The 16,056-nt window shown below is 45.5% G+C and overlaps 1 protein-coding gene across 2 annotated transcripts in view; it reads right to left on the bottom strand.

Annotated features, from left to right (window-relative positions):
* Positions 1-16,056, bottom strand: part of RETREG1 (reticulophagy regulator 1) — a 729,848-nt gene that overhangs the window by 114,320 nt on the left and 599,472 nt on the right. For both annotated transcript variants that reach the window (XM_078687778.1, XM_078687779.1), the window contains one exon: positions 9,537-9,674. In XM_078687778.1, coding sequence (XP_078543904.1) covers positions 9,537-9,674 — 138 coding nt within the window. The remainder of the gene's footprint in view (positions 1-9,536; positions 9,675-16,056) is intronic.

Below are 16,056 nucleotides of genomic sequence, written 5' to 3' on the forward strand. Positions count from 1 at the left end.
ATGTGGGGCCGCTCTTCCTCTCAGCCACCTGATTGCAGCTATCCTGCACCCTAGCTGTTCCTCAGCTTCTGGCCCCACTGTCTGTATATTACTGGACCGCTCCCCCGCCTCGTAGCTCCTTCTTGTAGCGCTTCGGAGCCCTACTAAGCGATTGTTCCACTGAGCTGTTCCTTGAGTCCAAGCAAGGATCTCTGCCCACTAGTTATTGTTCTTTTTCTGCAGTAGTTTTCCCCCTTCGTTGTGCGTAGGTTCGCCTCTCCTCCGTTGCGGATCCCGCGGTCCCAGTGGACTGCGTGGGCGTCTTGGTGCCACTCACTCTCTATGGGCCCCTCGGTTTAGATCGCAGAGTACCTCCTACGACTTCCATGTAATTAGGGCTCTCGCGGGTCCCCGGGCTACCAAGTCCTCCGCTGCAGCTCTCTGGACCCCTCCTGTCTCCCTAGCTGCCCACGGCAGCTCTCGCGCTTTTTTCTCCCCGGCTCTTTGCGTTCCTGGCGGGTGCTGGGCAGTAAGCTCTCTGGGTCTTCTCCGCCCCTGGTAGCTAGTGCCACAATGCCATTTTCTTTGGGATCTTCTGGCTTCTTCAGCTTATTCCAATTTAGGCCTTGGGCGCCATCTTGCCCGGCTCGAAAACTGCTAGTCCTTTATGCTCTCTGGGCCCTCTACGGTAATCGTAGGCGGAGCGATGATGGCTCCGCAGCCGTTTGCCCTCCGTCCTCCCTTGTACCTTCCTCTGTGGTGACCTGGTCTGTCCAAGGCTCCACCAGTTAGATTGCAGCTGCAGTCGTCTCCCTGCCCAGTCCCGCAAACTATTTCCGCCTCTCTTCTTCCAGTCTCAATGGGGAGAGGGGGACCTTCAATCGAAGGGCAGCCCAGGGGTTCTTATCTGCAAACTGCCGATCACTGCCCTCTCGTATCCAGGCTCAGCCCCCCTGCTGCAGAGCTTCCGCTGTTTTAGAGCTTAGGTCTTCACATGATCTCCGCGGCCGACCCCTTGCTATCTTCAGCCGTACCCTCCTCCCTAGTGGCTCCTTACTGTCTAGTCACAGAGGGTACCGGCTCTTCATCATTCTGTGTGCTCATGACAGTAGTCTGCAGTGCCCTCTTGTACCTTGGGCCTCCTTGTTTCTTCCCGGGGCAGTCAGACCGTGGCCGCCATTTTGCCCAACCTCACGGTCCCGCCGCTAACTTCTGGATCTATCAGCAGCCTTCGAAACAGTGGATCATTACATCTCCCTCAACTGTGTCTAGGCCACCAGCCTGCAGGGTTGCATTCTGGATTAGATAAAGTCGTTCCTGTTAGACCAATCGCAATCAGTACGTCTTTTCCAGTTTTGCTCATCCAAAGTTAATCTTAGCTGCAGAGTACTTCAAGGCTCCTCCGTATCCCCACTTCTATTCAATCTTTACATCCTTTGGTAAACTCCCTGCAAAGGCTGAAACAAAAATATATAACTATGCTGATGACTTGCAGCTCCTGTTCAACCTCGAAGATGCCCTTAATTCTACAGAATTCTTTCAAAACACTATGATCTTGATCCAGGACTGGATGAATTGCCATCAACTAAAATTGAACACAGATAAAACCGAGGTTGTGATCAGCCGCTGCCCGTGCAGGTAAGCGGTACAAAAGGGGGTGGTGATGGACGGAGCATCTGAACCAATCAAACACTCGCACCCAGTCAAAAGATCTGGATTTAATCCATCACCGTTCTTTTTTTGTTTTTGTAACTTTTTTTATTATAATAAAAGAAACATAGAAAAACAGAAAAGGCAATATAACAGTAGTACATCAATCGGGCGAGTGCTCAAGGAGGACGGGAGATACACAGTAGTATGATACAGGAGTTGCTGTACACAGATGAGGGGGCTGGAAGCAAGAAACACAAAATCAAGAACAAAATACGCAATACTACATCAGGAATGTCGGGTCAGGGAGACTGGGGGGGACTAGAGATCTCGGTGAGAAGGGGCGTACATATATCTCCCCGGTACGAGCTCCATTGATTCCAAATTTTCCCCCATTTTCTGGATCTGCCTCTCGCCACATATACAGTTTTCTCTCTAAAAATGCACCAGTCCATGTTCTCTTTCCAGGCCGTCACTGTGGGGGGCCTTTGGGACCCCCAAAGCTGTGCAATGTCTCTCTTAGCAATCATATTACCAAGGGTAGTCCATCGTAGCTGCGACACATCATAGTCATTTGGCCCCCATACATTCAGCAAACATCGTCAGGCCTCTGGCAACATCACAACACCTGTTACTTCATACATCACCTCATTCTATTAAATTCTATTAAAATTATTTGTAACGCGCACTATCACCATAGGTTTCTTGGCGCTCAATGACATAGAACGATGACCTAGAAAGGAGAGTTAGTCGAATGCAGCTTGAAAGAGCAGAGTTTTTAAAGATTTGCGGAAGCAGTCGTATTTAGGGCAAAGACGGAGAGAAGGAGGCAAAGAGTTCCAGGTAAAAGGGGCCAGAACCGAGAAGCTCAGGCCGCCGTGCTTTTTCCTCATGTATACGGTTCCAGAAAAGCACCATCTCAGGACATTCCCAAATTATGTGGAGAAAGGTACCAAGCAGACCACAACCACGCCTACACCATCACCGTTCTTTAGCCCAATCTGCCACCCCAGTTCAGACATGGCCATATGTAAATCAGCCTGACCCTGTGCCTCATGGGGACAGTCCAGCCCAAACTGCCAAGCCATGCCTTCCCTGGACCGGAAACAGTCTTCCTAGGACCGGTTTCTGGCATTTCACCGTCTTCAGCCAGGCTTGCTTGAATCCAGTGGCAAAGTGAGCAAGGGACTCACGTCTGAGCATACCCTGCCAACTTATGGCGAACAAAGCGGTATAAAAGGGGGTGGTGATGGACGGAGCATCTGAACCAATCAAACACTCACACCCAGTCAACAGATCTGGGTTTAATACATCACCGTTCTTTAACCCACTCTGCCACCCCAGTTCAGACATGGCCATATGCAAATCAGTCTGACCCTGTGCCTCATGGGAACAGTCCAGCCCGAACTGCCAAGCCATGGAATGGAAACAAGCTTCCTAGGACCGGTTTCTGGCATTTCAGCCGTCTTCAGCCAGGCTTGCTTGAATCCAGTGGCAAAGTGAGCAAGGGACTCACGTCTGAGCATACCCTGCCAACTTATGGCGAACAAAGCGGTACAAAAAGGGGTGGTGATGGACGGAGCATCTGAACCAATCAAACACTCACACCCAGTCAACAGATCTGGGTTTAATCCATCACCGTTCTTTAGCCCACTCTGCCAACCACAGTTCAGACATGACCATTTGTAAATCAGTCTGACCCTGTGCCTCATGGAAACAGTCCAGCCCAAACTGCCAAGCTATGCCTTCCCTACACCGGAAACAAGCTTCCTAGGACCGGTTTCTGGCATTTCAGCCGTCTTTAGTCAGGCTTGCTTGAATCCAGTGGCAAAGTGAGCAATGGACTCACGTCTGAGCATACCCTGCCAACTTAAACTATTTGTCCAACATGGCATTATCTGGGATCTAAGTAATGTCAGGGAGGTGGGTGGGAACTCTGGTGGTATCTATTAATCAATCAAACAGTACTAATAAAGTACAGCAGATTCACCTGTGAGGGAATCCCGCACTGATAACCCTACTGCTAGTGAGGGTGCAGTTGAACAGCCAGGTCTTGAAACCTTGCCTGAAATCCAGCAGAGGGGATGAAATCCAGAGGTCAAGGGAAAGGTCGGTCCAGGACTTCGCAACGAGGTAGGAAAAAAGAGCGCCCTCCGCTGTTGCTTCAGTGGAGGTAATGTGGATCCGCTTTGAGGGGTGAAGGATGAGTCTGGTCACTGAATTCTGTATGGTCTGCAGTCTCTTCAGGGGGTGCGAGGAGGTTCCTATGTAGAGTGTGTTGCCGTACTCCAGCAGGCTGGTGACTAGGGCTTGAGTGGCGGTTCATTTGGTGATGATGGGGAGCCATTTGAAGATCTTACAGAGCATGCGAAGAGTGAGGAAGCAGGGGAAGGAGAATGAGTTGATCTGGCTTTTCATGGTGAGCTTGCTGTCCAGTATGATGCCAAAGTTGTGGGCATGGTCTGACGGAGTGGGTGAGGGTCCTAGTTCGGAAGGCCACAAGAGCGTTCCACAGGGAGTTGCTGTTCCAGAAGATCAGCACTTCTGTGCTGTCTGTGTTGAGTTTTTTAAGTTCAGTTTTAAGCAGTTGTATTTACTCCAGTCAGCAACGTTCGTCATGTACCTCCGAAAGTTGGTCAACGTGGTGGAGGGGTCTTCTGATGGAGAGAAGATGAGCTGGGTCTCATCAGCATAGAATATGATGTATTGCACATGAGAACTGAAGATGTTGGCCATAGGGGGTCATGTAGGGGTTGAACAGTGTAGGGCTGAGGGCCGATTCTTAGAGAACGCTGCAGATGATGTTCTTGTGTTCCAAGGTGAAAAGTGGTAGGCAAATTCCCTGGGTTCTTCTGGAGAGGAAGGAGGTGATCCATTTGAGGGCATCTCCTTGGATTTCAATGTAGTGAAGCCTCTTGATAAGGGTGTGGTAGGACACTGTGTCGAATGCTGCTGAGAGGTGGAGGAGGATCAGGGCCAGCTTTTCTCCCCGGTCCAGGAGGGTTCTGATGTTGTCTGTGGCAACGATCAGCGTGGTTTCGGTGCTGTAGTTGGTGCGGAATCTGGATTCAGAGGTGTCCAGAAGATTACTGTTCTCCAGATGTTCTGTGAGTTGGTGATTGAGGACCTTTTCAATCATTTGGGCACAAAAAGGAAGCAGTAAGATCGGACTGTAGTTATTGAGTTTGCTGGGTTTAGAGGATGGTTTCTTGAGAAGGGGTTTGACTTCTGTGTGTTTCCATTCTTCTGGGAAGGTGGCGATGGTGACGGATGTTTTGAAGATGAAGGTGAGCTTGTTGCTGATCATCTTGCTCCTGAGGTTGAAGATGTGGCAGGGACAAGTGAGCTCCTGAGTGGACAGAATTCATAATGACTGTGGTGTTTTGTCCAGTGAGCTGGTCCCAGGTGGTGAGCAGGTGGTAGGGTTTTTCATCTGTGGGAGAGAGGAGGCTGAGGATGTCATTGGCGGTGGGTTGGGGTTTGACGTTTTTGTAGATGGTGGAGATCTTGTCATGGAAGAAGTCCACCAGGGTGTTGCAGGGTTCCTGAGAAGGGGTCATAATGTTTTTGGTGGTATGGTATTTTAGTATCTTGTCCAAAACATCATCTGACTTAAATAATGTGCCTTTAACATCGATGTAAAAAAATACTTCAAGAAATCTATAACCTGTGGGCTAATATCTTTGGAAATGATATTTAGGCAATACTTTTTATGTCAGCCTAATAATTCTGTTCACAATATTCTTACAGACAACCTACCTTGTTATCCTATTTAAGCATGTGTGACAGTGAACCCTAGGCGAGCTCTCAATCCATCCTTTTAATGAGCAATCAAAGAACAGAAATAGCTTCTATTTAGGCTAATGCCTCTATTTAATGGATTTGTGCCTTAGATTTGGGCTTTGCTATGTTGGCAGTGAGAACTCCTGTCCTGCACAGTCGTGAACGCATTGGTCCACGTTAAAAATTATATATGTTGTTTAGGACCTTCTAAGTTTATAGACATTTTGAATCTGGAAGTAATAAGTCCTCCTATACAGGTTAGGAGGACACCACCTTTCTTGGATTTGTGGTATATAGACTGGTGTTTAACTCACGGCTATACTAAACAATTCCTGTTTTTTCAAGAACAGAAAGGTCTTCCACAAAAAGATGGCCCTATCTCCAGACAGTCTGTAGGTTCTGCACTTGGCTACCAACAGAGTCAGCTGTTTCAACTTCTATACATATTTTGTCTCTTGCAGAAAAATAAAGGCCTGTGAGATGACATCATTGTTCCTGAATTCCAGGATATCCGCACATCACTTTAAAATATGGCAGAGATTAAACGCACCTATGGTACTACTAGGACTGTAGGAAACAACCATACTCCACGTAGAGTTAACATTTATTAGTTTGCACTTTGCATTAGACAGCATGTATATCTGGTGAGTGCCAATGGATAATTCAATTCTTGTGACCTAGGTGTCATTTCACATCACAAGTACAGGGAGTTCCTTGAGGAAGAAAAACAGGGTTGTTCAAAGCAGTCATGATTTTTAACGTTCAATGTTGGCTTTTTTGGACAAATACAGGGTAAATCTTTCTTTCTTTAATCATTTTATTTCGGTCACATACCTTAAAAGAATCAATCAACATTCACTATACAATAGTACATGTTTAAAAATGTGTTCAGAAATATGTAACAGTACAGCGATATGAAATGTTAAGAAGTGGTAAGTATATCTTACCAGAAAGTGCTTAAAGTGCATTCAATTGTCATCAATACAAAGATGGATCATAAAATAAAATAATTCTGCTATAAAAATATATACATTAAAAGGACCAAATTAGACAACATATTAAAACAACCAAATGCAAGCTAAAATCCTAAAAGATAATCAAATAATAAATCAGATGATAATAAAAAGATTTGATCAAACGGACCACACTCCATTCAGAGTTATTCAATCAAGGTTCCCCATATTATATGGGGTGAAGTATCAAATCTACAAATTCTCAGTGCAATTTTCCACTGTCGAACTCCTAGATTTCTGCATAAAGGGAATATCCAGAGCTTTCACTGACAGATAAATGCTGAACAGAAAAATATAAGATGCTCATCAGATTGCTCTGCACTATGACTGGCTTAACAGATTTTGCTCCCATCAACCGGGCTCGTCCACTTGGCAGTAAAACTGGCAAGCGGTAAGACACCAAGTCTAAATCACATGTAAAGAGCCTTAGTAAAGGGTGGTTCAATTGAGTACATAGCCGGCTCAAAACCTGGCTCTGGCTTCATCTCCAGAAATCTGTCTTTGAGGGGACACAGATTTCAAGAATGTCCCTGGGCTCTGTCTTCACTTTCCCAGAATTTAGACGTAACCGGAAGAAATAGAAGCCGGATTGGTCCAGAAGTCAAACAAACCCAGAGTATATAAACAAGCTTGCACATGCTTGAACCATGGAAGTGATGGTCGTAATGTTTGCTTCTCCAAGATGCCTTTCATGCCATTCCTGTAGTGAAGTAGCCCTGGGGTACTCCAGATCATTATCCAATAAAAAACAAGTTTCAGTTTGACCTTGGAAGTAATGGGAGACATGTTCAGGTCATCCTTTAAAATCAAAAGAGTACTTTGAGGTTGTTTTAAGGCTACTCTCAAATTTATCTTCGGCAACTCCTAAGGAGTCAGCATTGCAGTAGCCCCATATTTTAGAGCCATAGGTTGTGGAAACCACTGCTTGGGCTCTCCATATTTCAGAATGGGGAGGTATAGGGTGTATAGAAGTGTTACTTGCAAATTTCAATGCAGCTGCTGCCCTCTGGATTAGCAAAAGCACACTTTTCGAGATCTGGCTTGCCTAAGAATTGCTATTGGACAAGTGGATGCCCAGGAAATCGAATTCCTAGACTCTCTCAAAGACAACTTTATCATCCTTATGACCACTCTAAAATGACTGTGACAATGAATTGCCATAAACTTGGTTTTAGAATCCTTTATGGTTAACACTTGCTCAGAACAGAACAGCTTAAAACTGTTTAGTAGGGTTTCTAACCCTTTTGAGTTTTTGGACACCAACAAGATGTCATCAGCAAATAATAAAGCTAGGGTTTTGATGCCCCCCGGTTAGGTGAATCACTAGCACAATTCAGAAGAAAATCCATGCACCTGTTAATAAAAAGGAGAAATAAGATTGGAGCAAGTACACAACCTTGCCTCGCACCTTAGGACACACTAACCGTCTCAGTTGTTTCAAAATTTGGGGCCCATCCCCTGAGCAAAATTATCTGTATGTAGGCAAATTATGATATCCACTAACGGAAGTGGAAGGCCCAACTCTCTCAAGGTGGACCTAAGTTTTTCTCTTGGGGCCATGCCGAAAGCTGACCTTGGATAAATGAAAGCCACATAGAGGCTTCCCTGCTAAGGTCCACTCTCTGCCACTTCAAGAGCAGAAATCTAAAGACCTGGTCCGCCGTGTTTATCTTGGTAAGGAATCCAGCCTGAATATGGGAGATTATGTTATTTTCTTTCATCCAGTAATGAATACAGTCAAGGATTTGCCTATTAAATTATTTTTTGAGTGGAGTCAAGAAAACTTATCGAGTGGTAGTTACCTGGCACTGATTTGCAGCTTTTTTATCAACAGGTATTATCTCTGCTCCTTTCCAGGAAACGGGTATATGAGTGCCAGCCATGATAGCATTAGTTATATGATTTAGATGTGGGGCCCAAACAGCAGATTCAGAACTAAAATGTCCCTGGGTATTTTGTCAGGGCCTGGGGCTTGACCTGGTTTCTGTGAGCAAATTGCTCGGAAGGTTTCAGCCAGAGTGAAAAAAGGGGTCAAAACCACTGGTGTTTTTTGACCTACATGGAAGAACTGTAGACGTAGTGTCACTGCCTGGAACTTTAAAGGCTGTAGAGGGAACAGGTTAGGGTTCGCCAGTTCCCTCACTGTTGAAGGCCTCAAAATGATTGACCGAGTCTTGGAGGAGAATATGATTCTCCTGCATCATTAAAGAATTCTTTGAGCCATGGCTAATCAAATGCCAAAATGCTGTCTGATTTCCTGTATAAAATGCAGTCAAGATGTCATCCCAGATAGAGGTATCCTTGGCTATTTTTGCCTGCCTTGGACAGCTTTGCACTCAGTTCTAGCAGACTGGATTAAAGACTGATTGACTTTTTTAATAGCTAATATTAGTGTTTGTGTGGCCTTCCTGCAGGACTTATTATACCAAGAATAGATAACAGCAGGAGGCAGGGTCTTTTAGAGAAAAAGGTTTAGTAAAGTAAGAGTTTTTTTAGCTTTAGGAAACACTTGAGGTGTAAGGCCATAATAGACTCATGGGAGGCGTCTGGATCAGCAAAGACAGGCAAGATTGTAGTCCGGTAGGAGTAAATCCGGGCAAGAGAAACTTTGTTCGTTATAGTGGACTCCTATTTGACATTCCTCCGATTGTTGGTAACAGATAAACTGCTACTGACCTGGTGCAAAGGTTTGGTCATCTGTTCAGAATTGCACCAGAGGGTCAGAAGCAGAAGAAAGTGGTCACTTTCATGTTGGGGGGAAGGATTTCCAAGTCAATGAGAGTAGACCAAGAAGGCAGGTCCACGAGACTATAGTCAATGTTGCTCTGATGAGTGTTCCCTGTGAAAGTCAAGCATCTTATCCAATCAAATTGAGTTTGTTCATTACAAGCTCTCAACTGGCAGCTTAGACATAAATCTATCAGTTGTAAGGCTACTTTTTATGGAAGACTGTACAAATTGACCTAAGAGTTGGGGAATGCCCCAAAGTTCGTCTTCCGTGCTTGCAATGTCCCTCAGTAAAAATGCTTTTCAAAAGACTAACTGCAGTTACATTTGGGCCTGGCAGAGCAGGGCTTTGGGACTTTGTAGGAAGAAAGAACCACCACTCACCTGCTCTGTCTTTTCTCCACTGGCTGAGATAGTTCCAGATACCAAAGTCCAGTTTCTGCAGAACTGGCTGTACTTTGCTGTATACTTTCTGCCCACATTCATGGCACTTCAGCAACGGACAGAAAAAGGCACACAATACTGAAACAAAAAGAGTTGAAAATGAAGTAAGAAAAGCATTTACAAAGCACAAACTACGTGCTAGGCCACCTCTAAGTGCTAAAAGTAGAATGTGATTCCCAGGAGGTGAAGGATCTCAAAGTTAAAGTTTTAGTGAGTCATACATTAATGGCATTTATCTTTTTTTTTTAAGTCTTTTTAGTAACAAGTGCTCAGTCAGCAGTGCAGGATTGTAACAGCAACTCACCATATCATCAATCAACACAGTCCATCTTAATCCAGAAAGCCGGTACAATATCCACTTAAACCCACATTATTCTCCGATAACTTGCGTTCCAGTACGTCAAACACCACCTCACAGTCCATAAGCCCCTATACTCCTGCCACTCCCCCAAACTCTTTCCCACTTGCACGGCAAACCCCAAATGAGATAGACCGTGTGCTCTGCTCGCCAACACCAGTCAAGATCAGCCTCCCAATCAGTCACACTTGAGGGAGATACAGCCCCCCCCCACCTGTGTGCAATGCTGCGTTTAGCCAGCGCCAAAGCCAGGGTCAGCCATATATTTTGCTATTGTGGCCAGACCCCCACCCCAAGATAAGAAGTAGGTGTAATTTAGCTTCTAGAGGGACCTCCTGTCCTACCACCTCCGCCATTATTTGTACTATTTCTGACCAGTAGCTCTGGATCAATGGACAATCCCACAGCTAATTAAAAAAGTTCCCCTCCTGTCCACATCCCCGTTGACAAAGAGGTGTCAGCCAGCCCTCGCTGTTTGAAAGTTTGCTGCTCCGAGGTTATCAAAATCGTGTGTCCGTGACGGGACCCCGTTTGTGCAGGAATTGGGTGCCTGCACTCTGTTTCAACTTTAATTTATTTGAAGTGGACCTTTGATGTGACATTACACGAGCGGAATACAGCCTCGCAAGAGTTAATTGGCCAGTGAGGCCAGGTGGCAGTGGGATAGGTCCCTGCCAGCAGTATTTGCCCAAGAGAGCTCACAGTCCTTTCAGAGATTTTTGAACCCCCTGTCCTGATGAAGCCTAAAGGAATTTCTGGTTGAAACGCGCCTGCGTTGACATTCGCAAAGGAGTCCCAGCACTTAGAGTTGTGTAAACGACGGAAAGCGTCACTTGAATAGTTTTGAGGTGTTATTCCTCAGACGTAATAGGGACTTCCTTACAGTGTACTGCTCTGAATTAAGAGTGTACACACTGATTGTTTTGTTCCCAGCAGGGGAATTAATTATTGATCTATGTGTTTGTGATGTTTGTATATGTTGTACATGTTGTATATATTGTATATATGTAGTGTATCATATATATGAGCATGATCTAAATGTTTATGTAATGTAGTGTATATTGTGTATATATGAAAATTTTATATGTATCAGTTTGTTATGATCATACTTTGTTTCTCCCGTCACCTGACACGTACACAAGTTGTAATAGTGGACATTAATTTGCTATAAATAAGATTCGAGATCAGCAGGGTAATTAATTGTACTCTGTCTGTAAAATAAATGCTTTGATTGATCCCTTTATACCTTTTTCCTTTGACTCTACATCATTGATGTGTATTGCCCAGGTATATGAGGGTAATTTGGGCATGACCCCTACTATATATATACCTGGGCCCTATACAATGCAGCAGTGGCCTAGAGTAATATATCCTATGTAGGATCTTCAAGTGGACTAACCGAAAGCGAGATCTTATAGTGATCTCCCTGGGACCCTGTACGGCCTCTGCCCAGTCATCATCCTCCAACGAGCCCATGTCCCTTTCCCACGACACCTTCAGTGTCACCTGTGGGTCTCAAGAGTTATTCACCAATTTTCTATTGATGATTGAAATTGCATTGTCAATCAGGGGTCCGTTAAAAGGTGGTCCTCAAGTGGGGTTACCTCGCCCAACTGTTCCCCCTCCCCGAGGTGGCCCGCAGCGCATGTGGAATTTGCAAATATTGGTACCATTCTGCGTCCCACAAGTTGTATTCCTGCTTGAGAACTTAAAAGGAGACACATGCCTGCCCCCACCACACATCACCCAACCGCTCCATGCCAAATAGCTCCCATTTTGTGAAGCCCTGCAGTCTCACCACCCCTAAAAGGAGATTGCTGTCCCAAAGTGGTGTCAGCCCTGGTGGGATTGTAGAGGATATACAGGCAACACGGGAGAGTCATCATTTTAAATATGACCCATTAGTGAGAGCGTGAGCAACCGCCAGTGTTAGGCGTCCCTGTGGAATCGCTCCAGCTGCACTTGAAGGTTCCCAGTGTAGAAAACCTGTGCCTCCCTAGTCACGTAGAATCTCAGATATCTGAAACCATGTAATTCTACTGGATCACTATCCCTACATCTTGATGACAACCCGGGGCCTAGTCCCCCACCAACATGAACAAGAGGGACTTCCCCTAGTTGATCCAATACCCAGACCTGAGTAATCCCCAAATGTGTGAAAAATCTGTAGAATCCTGTCAAACAGTGGTCTTGTGACATACAGCAGGACATTGTCCTCATAAATTGAGATTCTTTCATCCCACTCCCTGCCCACTGGGATGCCCCATATCAAGGGGTCCAGACGCACCCACGACGAAAGAGGTTCGTGCATCAACGCAAAGAGCAATGGGGACAAAGGGTAGCCCTGCTTTGTACCCTTCTGGAGGGCAAAGAACCAGGACACCGAGTTATTGACACGGACCCATGCCAGTGGGTCCACATATAGAAGCCTGACATGGCTGATACATTTAGGCCCAAATCCCAGACGTGCCAGCACAGCAAATAAATAGCTCCATTCTATGCTGTCAAACGCCTTTTTTTGTCCAGTGACAGAAGTGCTGCTGGTTCGACAAAGGAAGCCTCAGTCACATGTAAGATTCCGTATAGTCATCTCACGTTTAGACGCGTCCCTCTATGCAGCATAAATCTGGATTGGTCCGGAAGAACAACCATGAGGCACTTATCTTAGTAGGCAAATATTTCCAACTAGAGACAAAAGGGACAGGAATATCCCAACCTGGTGAACGAGTGGGTACCCTTATGCTGAGTGCCCAACTGCATGTGAAACTGGTATCCTGACTTGTATTTTAGCCTGGGCGTCACTCTAATGTAATGTACTCCCAGAGTTCTAGGCCTACACCTGACAATGCTGGGGGCAGGACCTCTCTTGTGATCAGGAGGGGTACACCAAATCTGCCCTTGGTGTTGACCGCGTGCCAGGTTTTGTGAATTTGTAGTATGACTAGCCCTATTTTCTCTGTCATTGAACACACAGTCCACTGACTCTCCCTTAAGTAATGTTACACTTTTTTTCGAAACCCAAAACCTTTTGTTAACATTCTGTGTGCATGTCAAGTGTGTGTGTGTGTGTGTGTGTGTGTGTGTACCTGGGTAAATGTGTAGCACACATACAGTGTAGGACTGTATGTGTTGTGATACTCGGAGTACTGAGGCCAGTGGGCTCCATTTTTGATGCCTATTGTTTTGCCTGTCACAAGATGGAGAGTGAGGATAACTTCTACAGACAGTGGAAGTGTAATGCATGCATTTTGATTTGCCGGAGGGTAAATTCAAAGACACTGAAGAAAAGGGGATGGACACAAGGCTACATTTAGAAATTCCTCGAGGTACTCTTTTGCAAAGGACTGCTGATTATTTCTTCCCGAACCAGTCCATCGTTATATTGCACACAATGCCACCTCAGTTTGAACCTAACCTTAGTTCGGACTAGACTGTTCCTATTGAAGGAGGATCAAGACTGGTTTGCATATAGCTGGGTCCAAACTTAGGTGGCATGGTTTAAAATAATGATGGACTGGGATGCGGCCCCAAGTAAATAAGTAAATGGGCTACACAGGTACTATTTGATTGCTAAAATACAGCAAAAAATAGAGGTCCGTGCGCTGCTAAAGCCTCTGAGTCCTGGTGCCCCTGCTGCTCCACTGAAGCTATGCCCCTGCACACTCTTTCATTCTATTTCTCTCATCATTTCTCCTTTGAGGCCTCCATTACTGTTATTGGGGTCCCACCCCTGCCCTCTGTTATGGGTTTCCTTTTCTTTTTTTATGAGCGTTTTTCTGCAGGGAGAACAAGCTCGTAAATTATTATAGGTGTCAACATCACCCTCTGCTTAAGCTGTGAAAGCGAGGGGTTCACAACGACACTGTTGGGGGCACAGAGGTTGTAGTGGTTGTGGAGGTTTTGTCCGTAGCGCTCTATGTCTCAAGGCTGTTCTAGCAGAAAAGGATTCTGAGGAGGCATTTTGTCAGGAAAAACTTTAGGTAGCTCCTGCTATTCGAGACCCCTTTCATGATTTTCACAAGAGGAGTCCCTCCTGCTTCAGGAGTGAACTGGAAAAGCCACCCCTTTGTGAACCACTGAAAGTGAGGCGTACATTTTGCAGTATTCTAAAAACTGTCACTGTCTCAAGTAACCTAGATCTGGGTGCTGGCTCGCAGCAGGTAGGGTGCTGGGAGGAGGTGGGAGTGAAGACTGAGGACCTTATATTTTGTGGCCTTTTAGCATAATCGGACATTCGCACATTTTACAACTGGAAAGAGGGAGATTGTAAAAGAAAGCGGCGGAATGTATTTTCCCCAATGACATACTGAAGCAGAGGGAATTTTGGGGGGCACAGGTAAAATAAATCCATTTGTGGCTTAAATAATCGCGAGTCTCCCGACAGAATTGGGTCTGTTGGCATGTACGCATAGCAACTGATGCAGTACTGGAGCAAATACTCAAAAAAGTCTAAATAACATACACTGGGGGGAAATATCTGTCACAGTTTAGTGAGGTGCAGTTTAGCTATAAAGAATGAGCACAGTAACAAACCCCCTTCCAGACCTACAAAGGACTACTGTCAGATGAAGCAATGATAAAAGTTGTAGACTAAAAAGTGTGGTTAGTAACATGGTGTAGTTCTAACATGATGATATTTATTAACTTGTTTATGTTCTACTTGTTGATTTAAGAGCCAACGTTACTTACCTTGTTTCCATAAAATGTACTTCTGTGTTTTGGAGAATGGTTCTTTCCAAATGTGCTACATCAATTGTTGCTGGTCTTCAATGTGGATGCTACTTTCTGGTCTGGGCTCTTCTGTTTCTCTTAAACCTACCTGAATAAATCTTCAAAATACTCTATCCAGTCTCGAGAGGTCATTGCAACTTTTTGGAAACGAGCAGACATTGAGTGGGGCCCACCATCAGATTTTTGTATTTTACTCTCCAGTAGCACGTGTACTGCCGGTCAAGGGAGTTGACACCCACAGCATAAATGTCAAAGGACCAGACACAAAATCATATCTATGTCTGGATATAGACTATAAAGGTGGGAGCATGAGTTCTGTGGAAAGAAAATCAATTGCTGCAACCAGGACTAGGCATTAAGGTCTGCCATTCTCCTTGCTGGGTGAGAGGTCATCATTCAGGAAGTGAAGACCACTTGCCCTTAACCTGGATCACCAGCCAGCCAAGACTAGCATACTTTGTGAGGAGGAGGAAGGAAGCGCCTGAAGGGAGTGAGGCGCAGCATGGATCCTGTCATGTGGATTCCAGTGAGTGAAGTGTGAGACATTCGGTCTAACAGTGCCAGGTATCCGCCACTCTCATAGAAAGTTGGAAACCCCCATATGCCAGGTGGGGGCCACCATACATTTTAGGGTTGTTGCCGTTGCTGTTAAAAGTTGACAAGCTCTGTGTGCCAAGTGTGGACTACTGTGAAGATGAGGGCTGTGAGGTGGAGTAAGTCAGCCAGTTGACCTGGACCATTTTCTTAAGGGGATCCATTACAAAGGATTAACCAAGAATGACATGACCTAGAAACCACTGCCAGTGATAACACCTACCGAATGCTGAGGATAATGTGGAGGAGATGTCCAACACTGTCGCTGGTCGTCCGGAGATGAGGCGTCATCCAGATGAGAATAAAACACGCCGCAGACCTCCAGCATCAAATGGCTGCAGACCGAGAAGATGTGCCTTGGTCATCCCTGACCTTGCCAACTGCCGAATGCTGAGGATAATGTGGAGGAGATGTCCAACACTGAGCTGGTCATCCGGAGATGATGCGTTATACAGATGAGAATGAAACACGCCACAGACCTCCAGCATCAAGCGGCTGCAGACCGAGAAGATGTGCCTTGGTCTTCCCTGAACTCGCCACTCCCCTAGGTCAGGTAAGACTATTCTACGCAGTCAAGCCTTCCTGTGACTTGCACAAACTTAGTACGTAATGCTGCTCGCATTGACTTTTAAGGCCAGAACAAGAATTTATTGTGTGATTACTATCGTTGGCCACATCTGAATATATTGCTTTCATTATGGAATGGAGAATAAACTTCACAGTTTAGAGTGGAAGGGAGGACTTGGGGACACTGCTCACGACGACGCCAGTGAGCTC

This window comes from Lissotriton helveticus, chromosome 4_1 (genome assembly GCF_964261635.1).
Source record: "Lissotriton helveticus chromosome 4_1, aLisHel1.1, whole genome shotgun sequence".
Classification (NCBI taxonomy): Eukaryota; Metazoa; Chordata; class Amphibia; order Caudata; family Salamandridae; genus Lissotriton; species Lissotriton helveticus.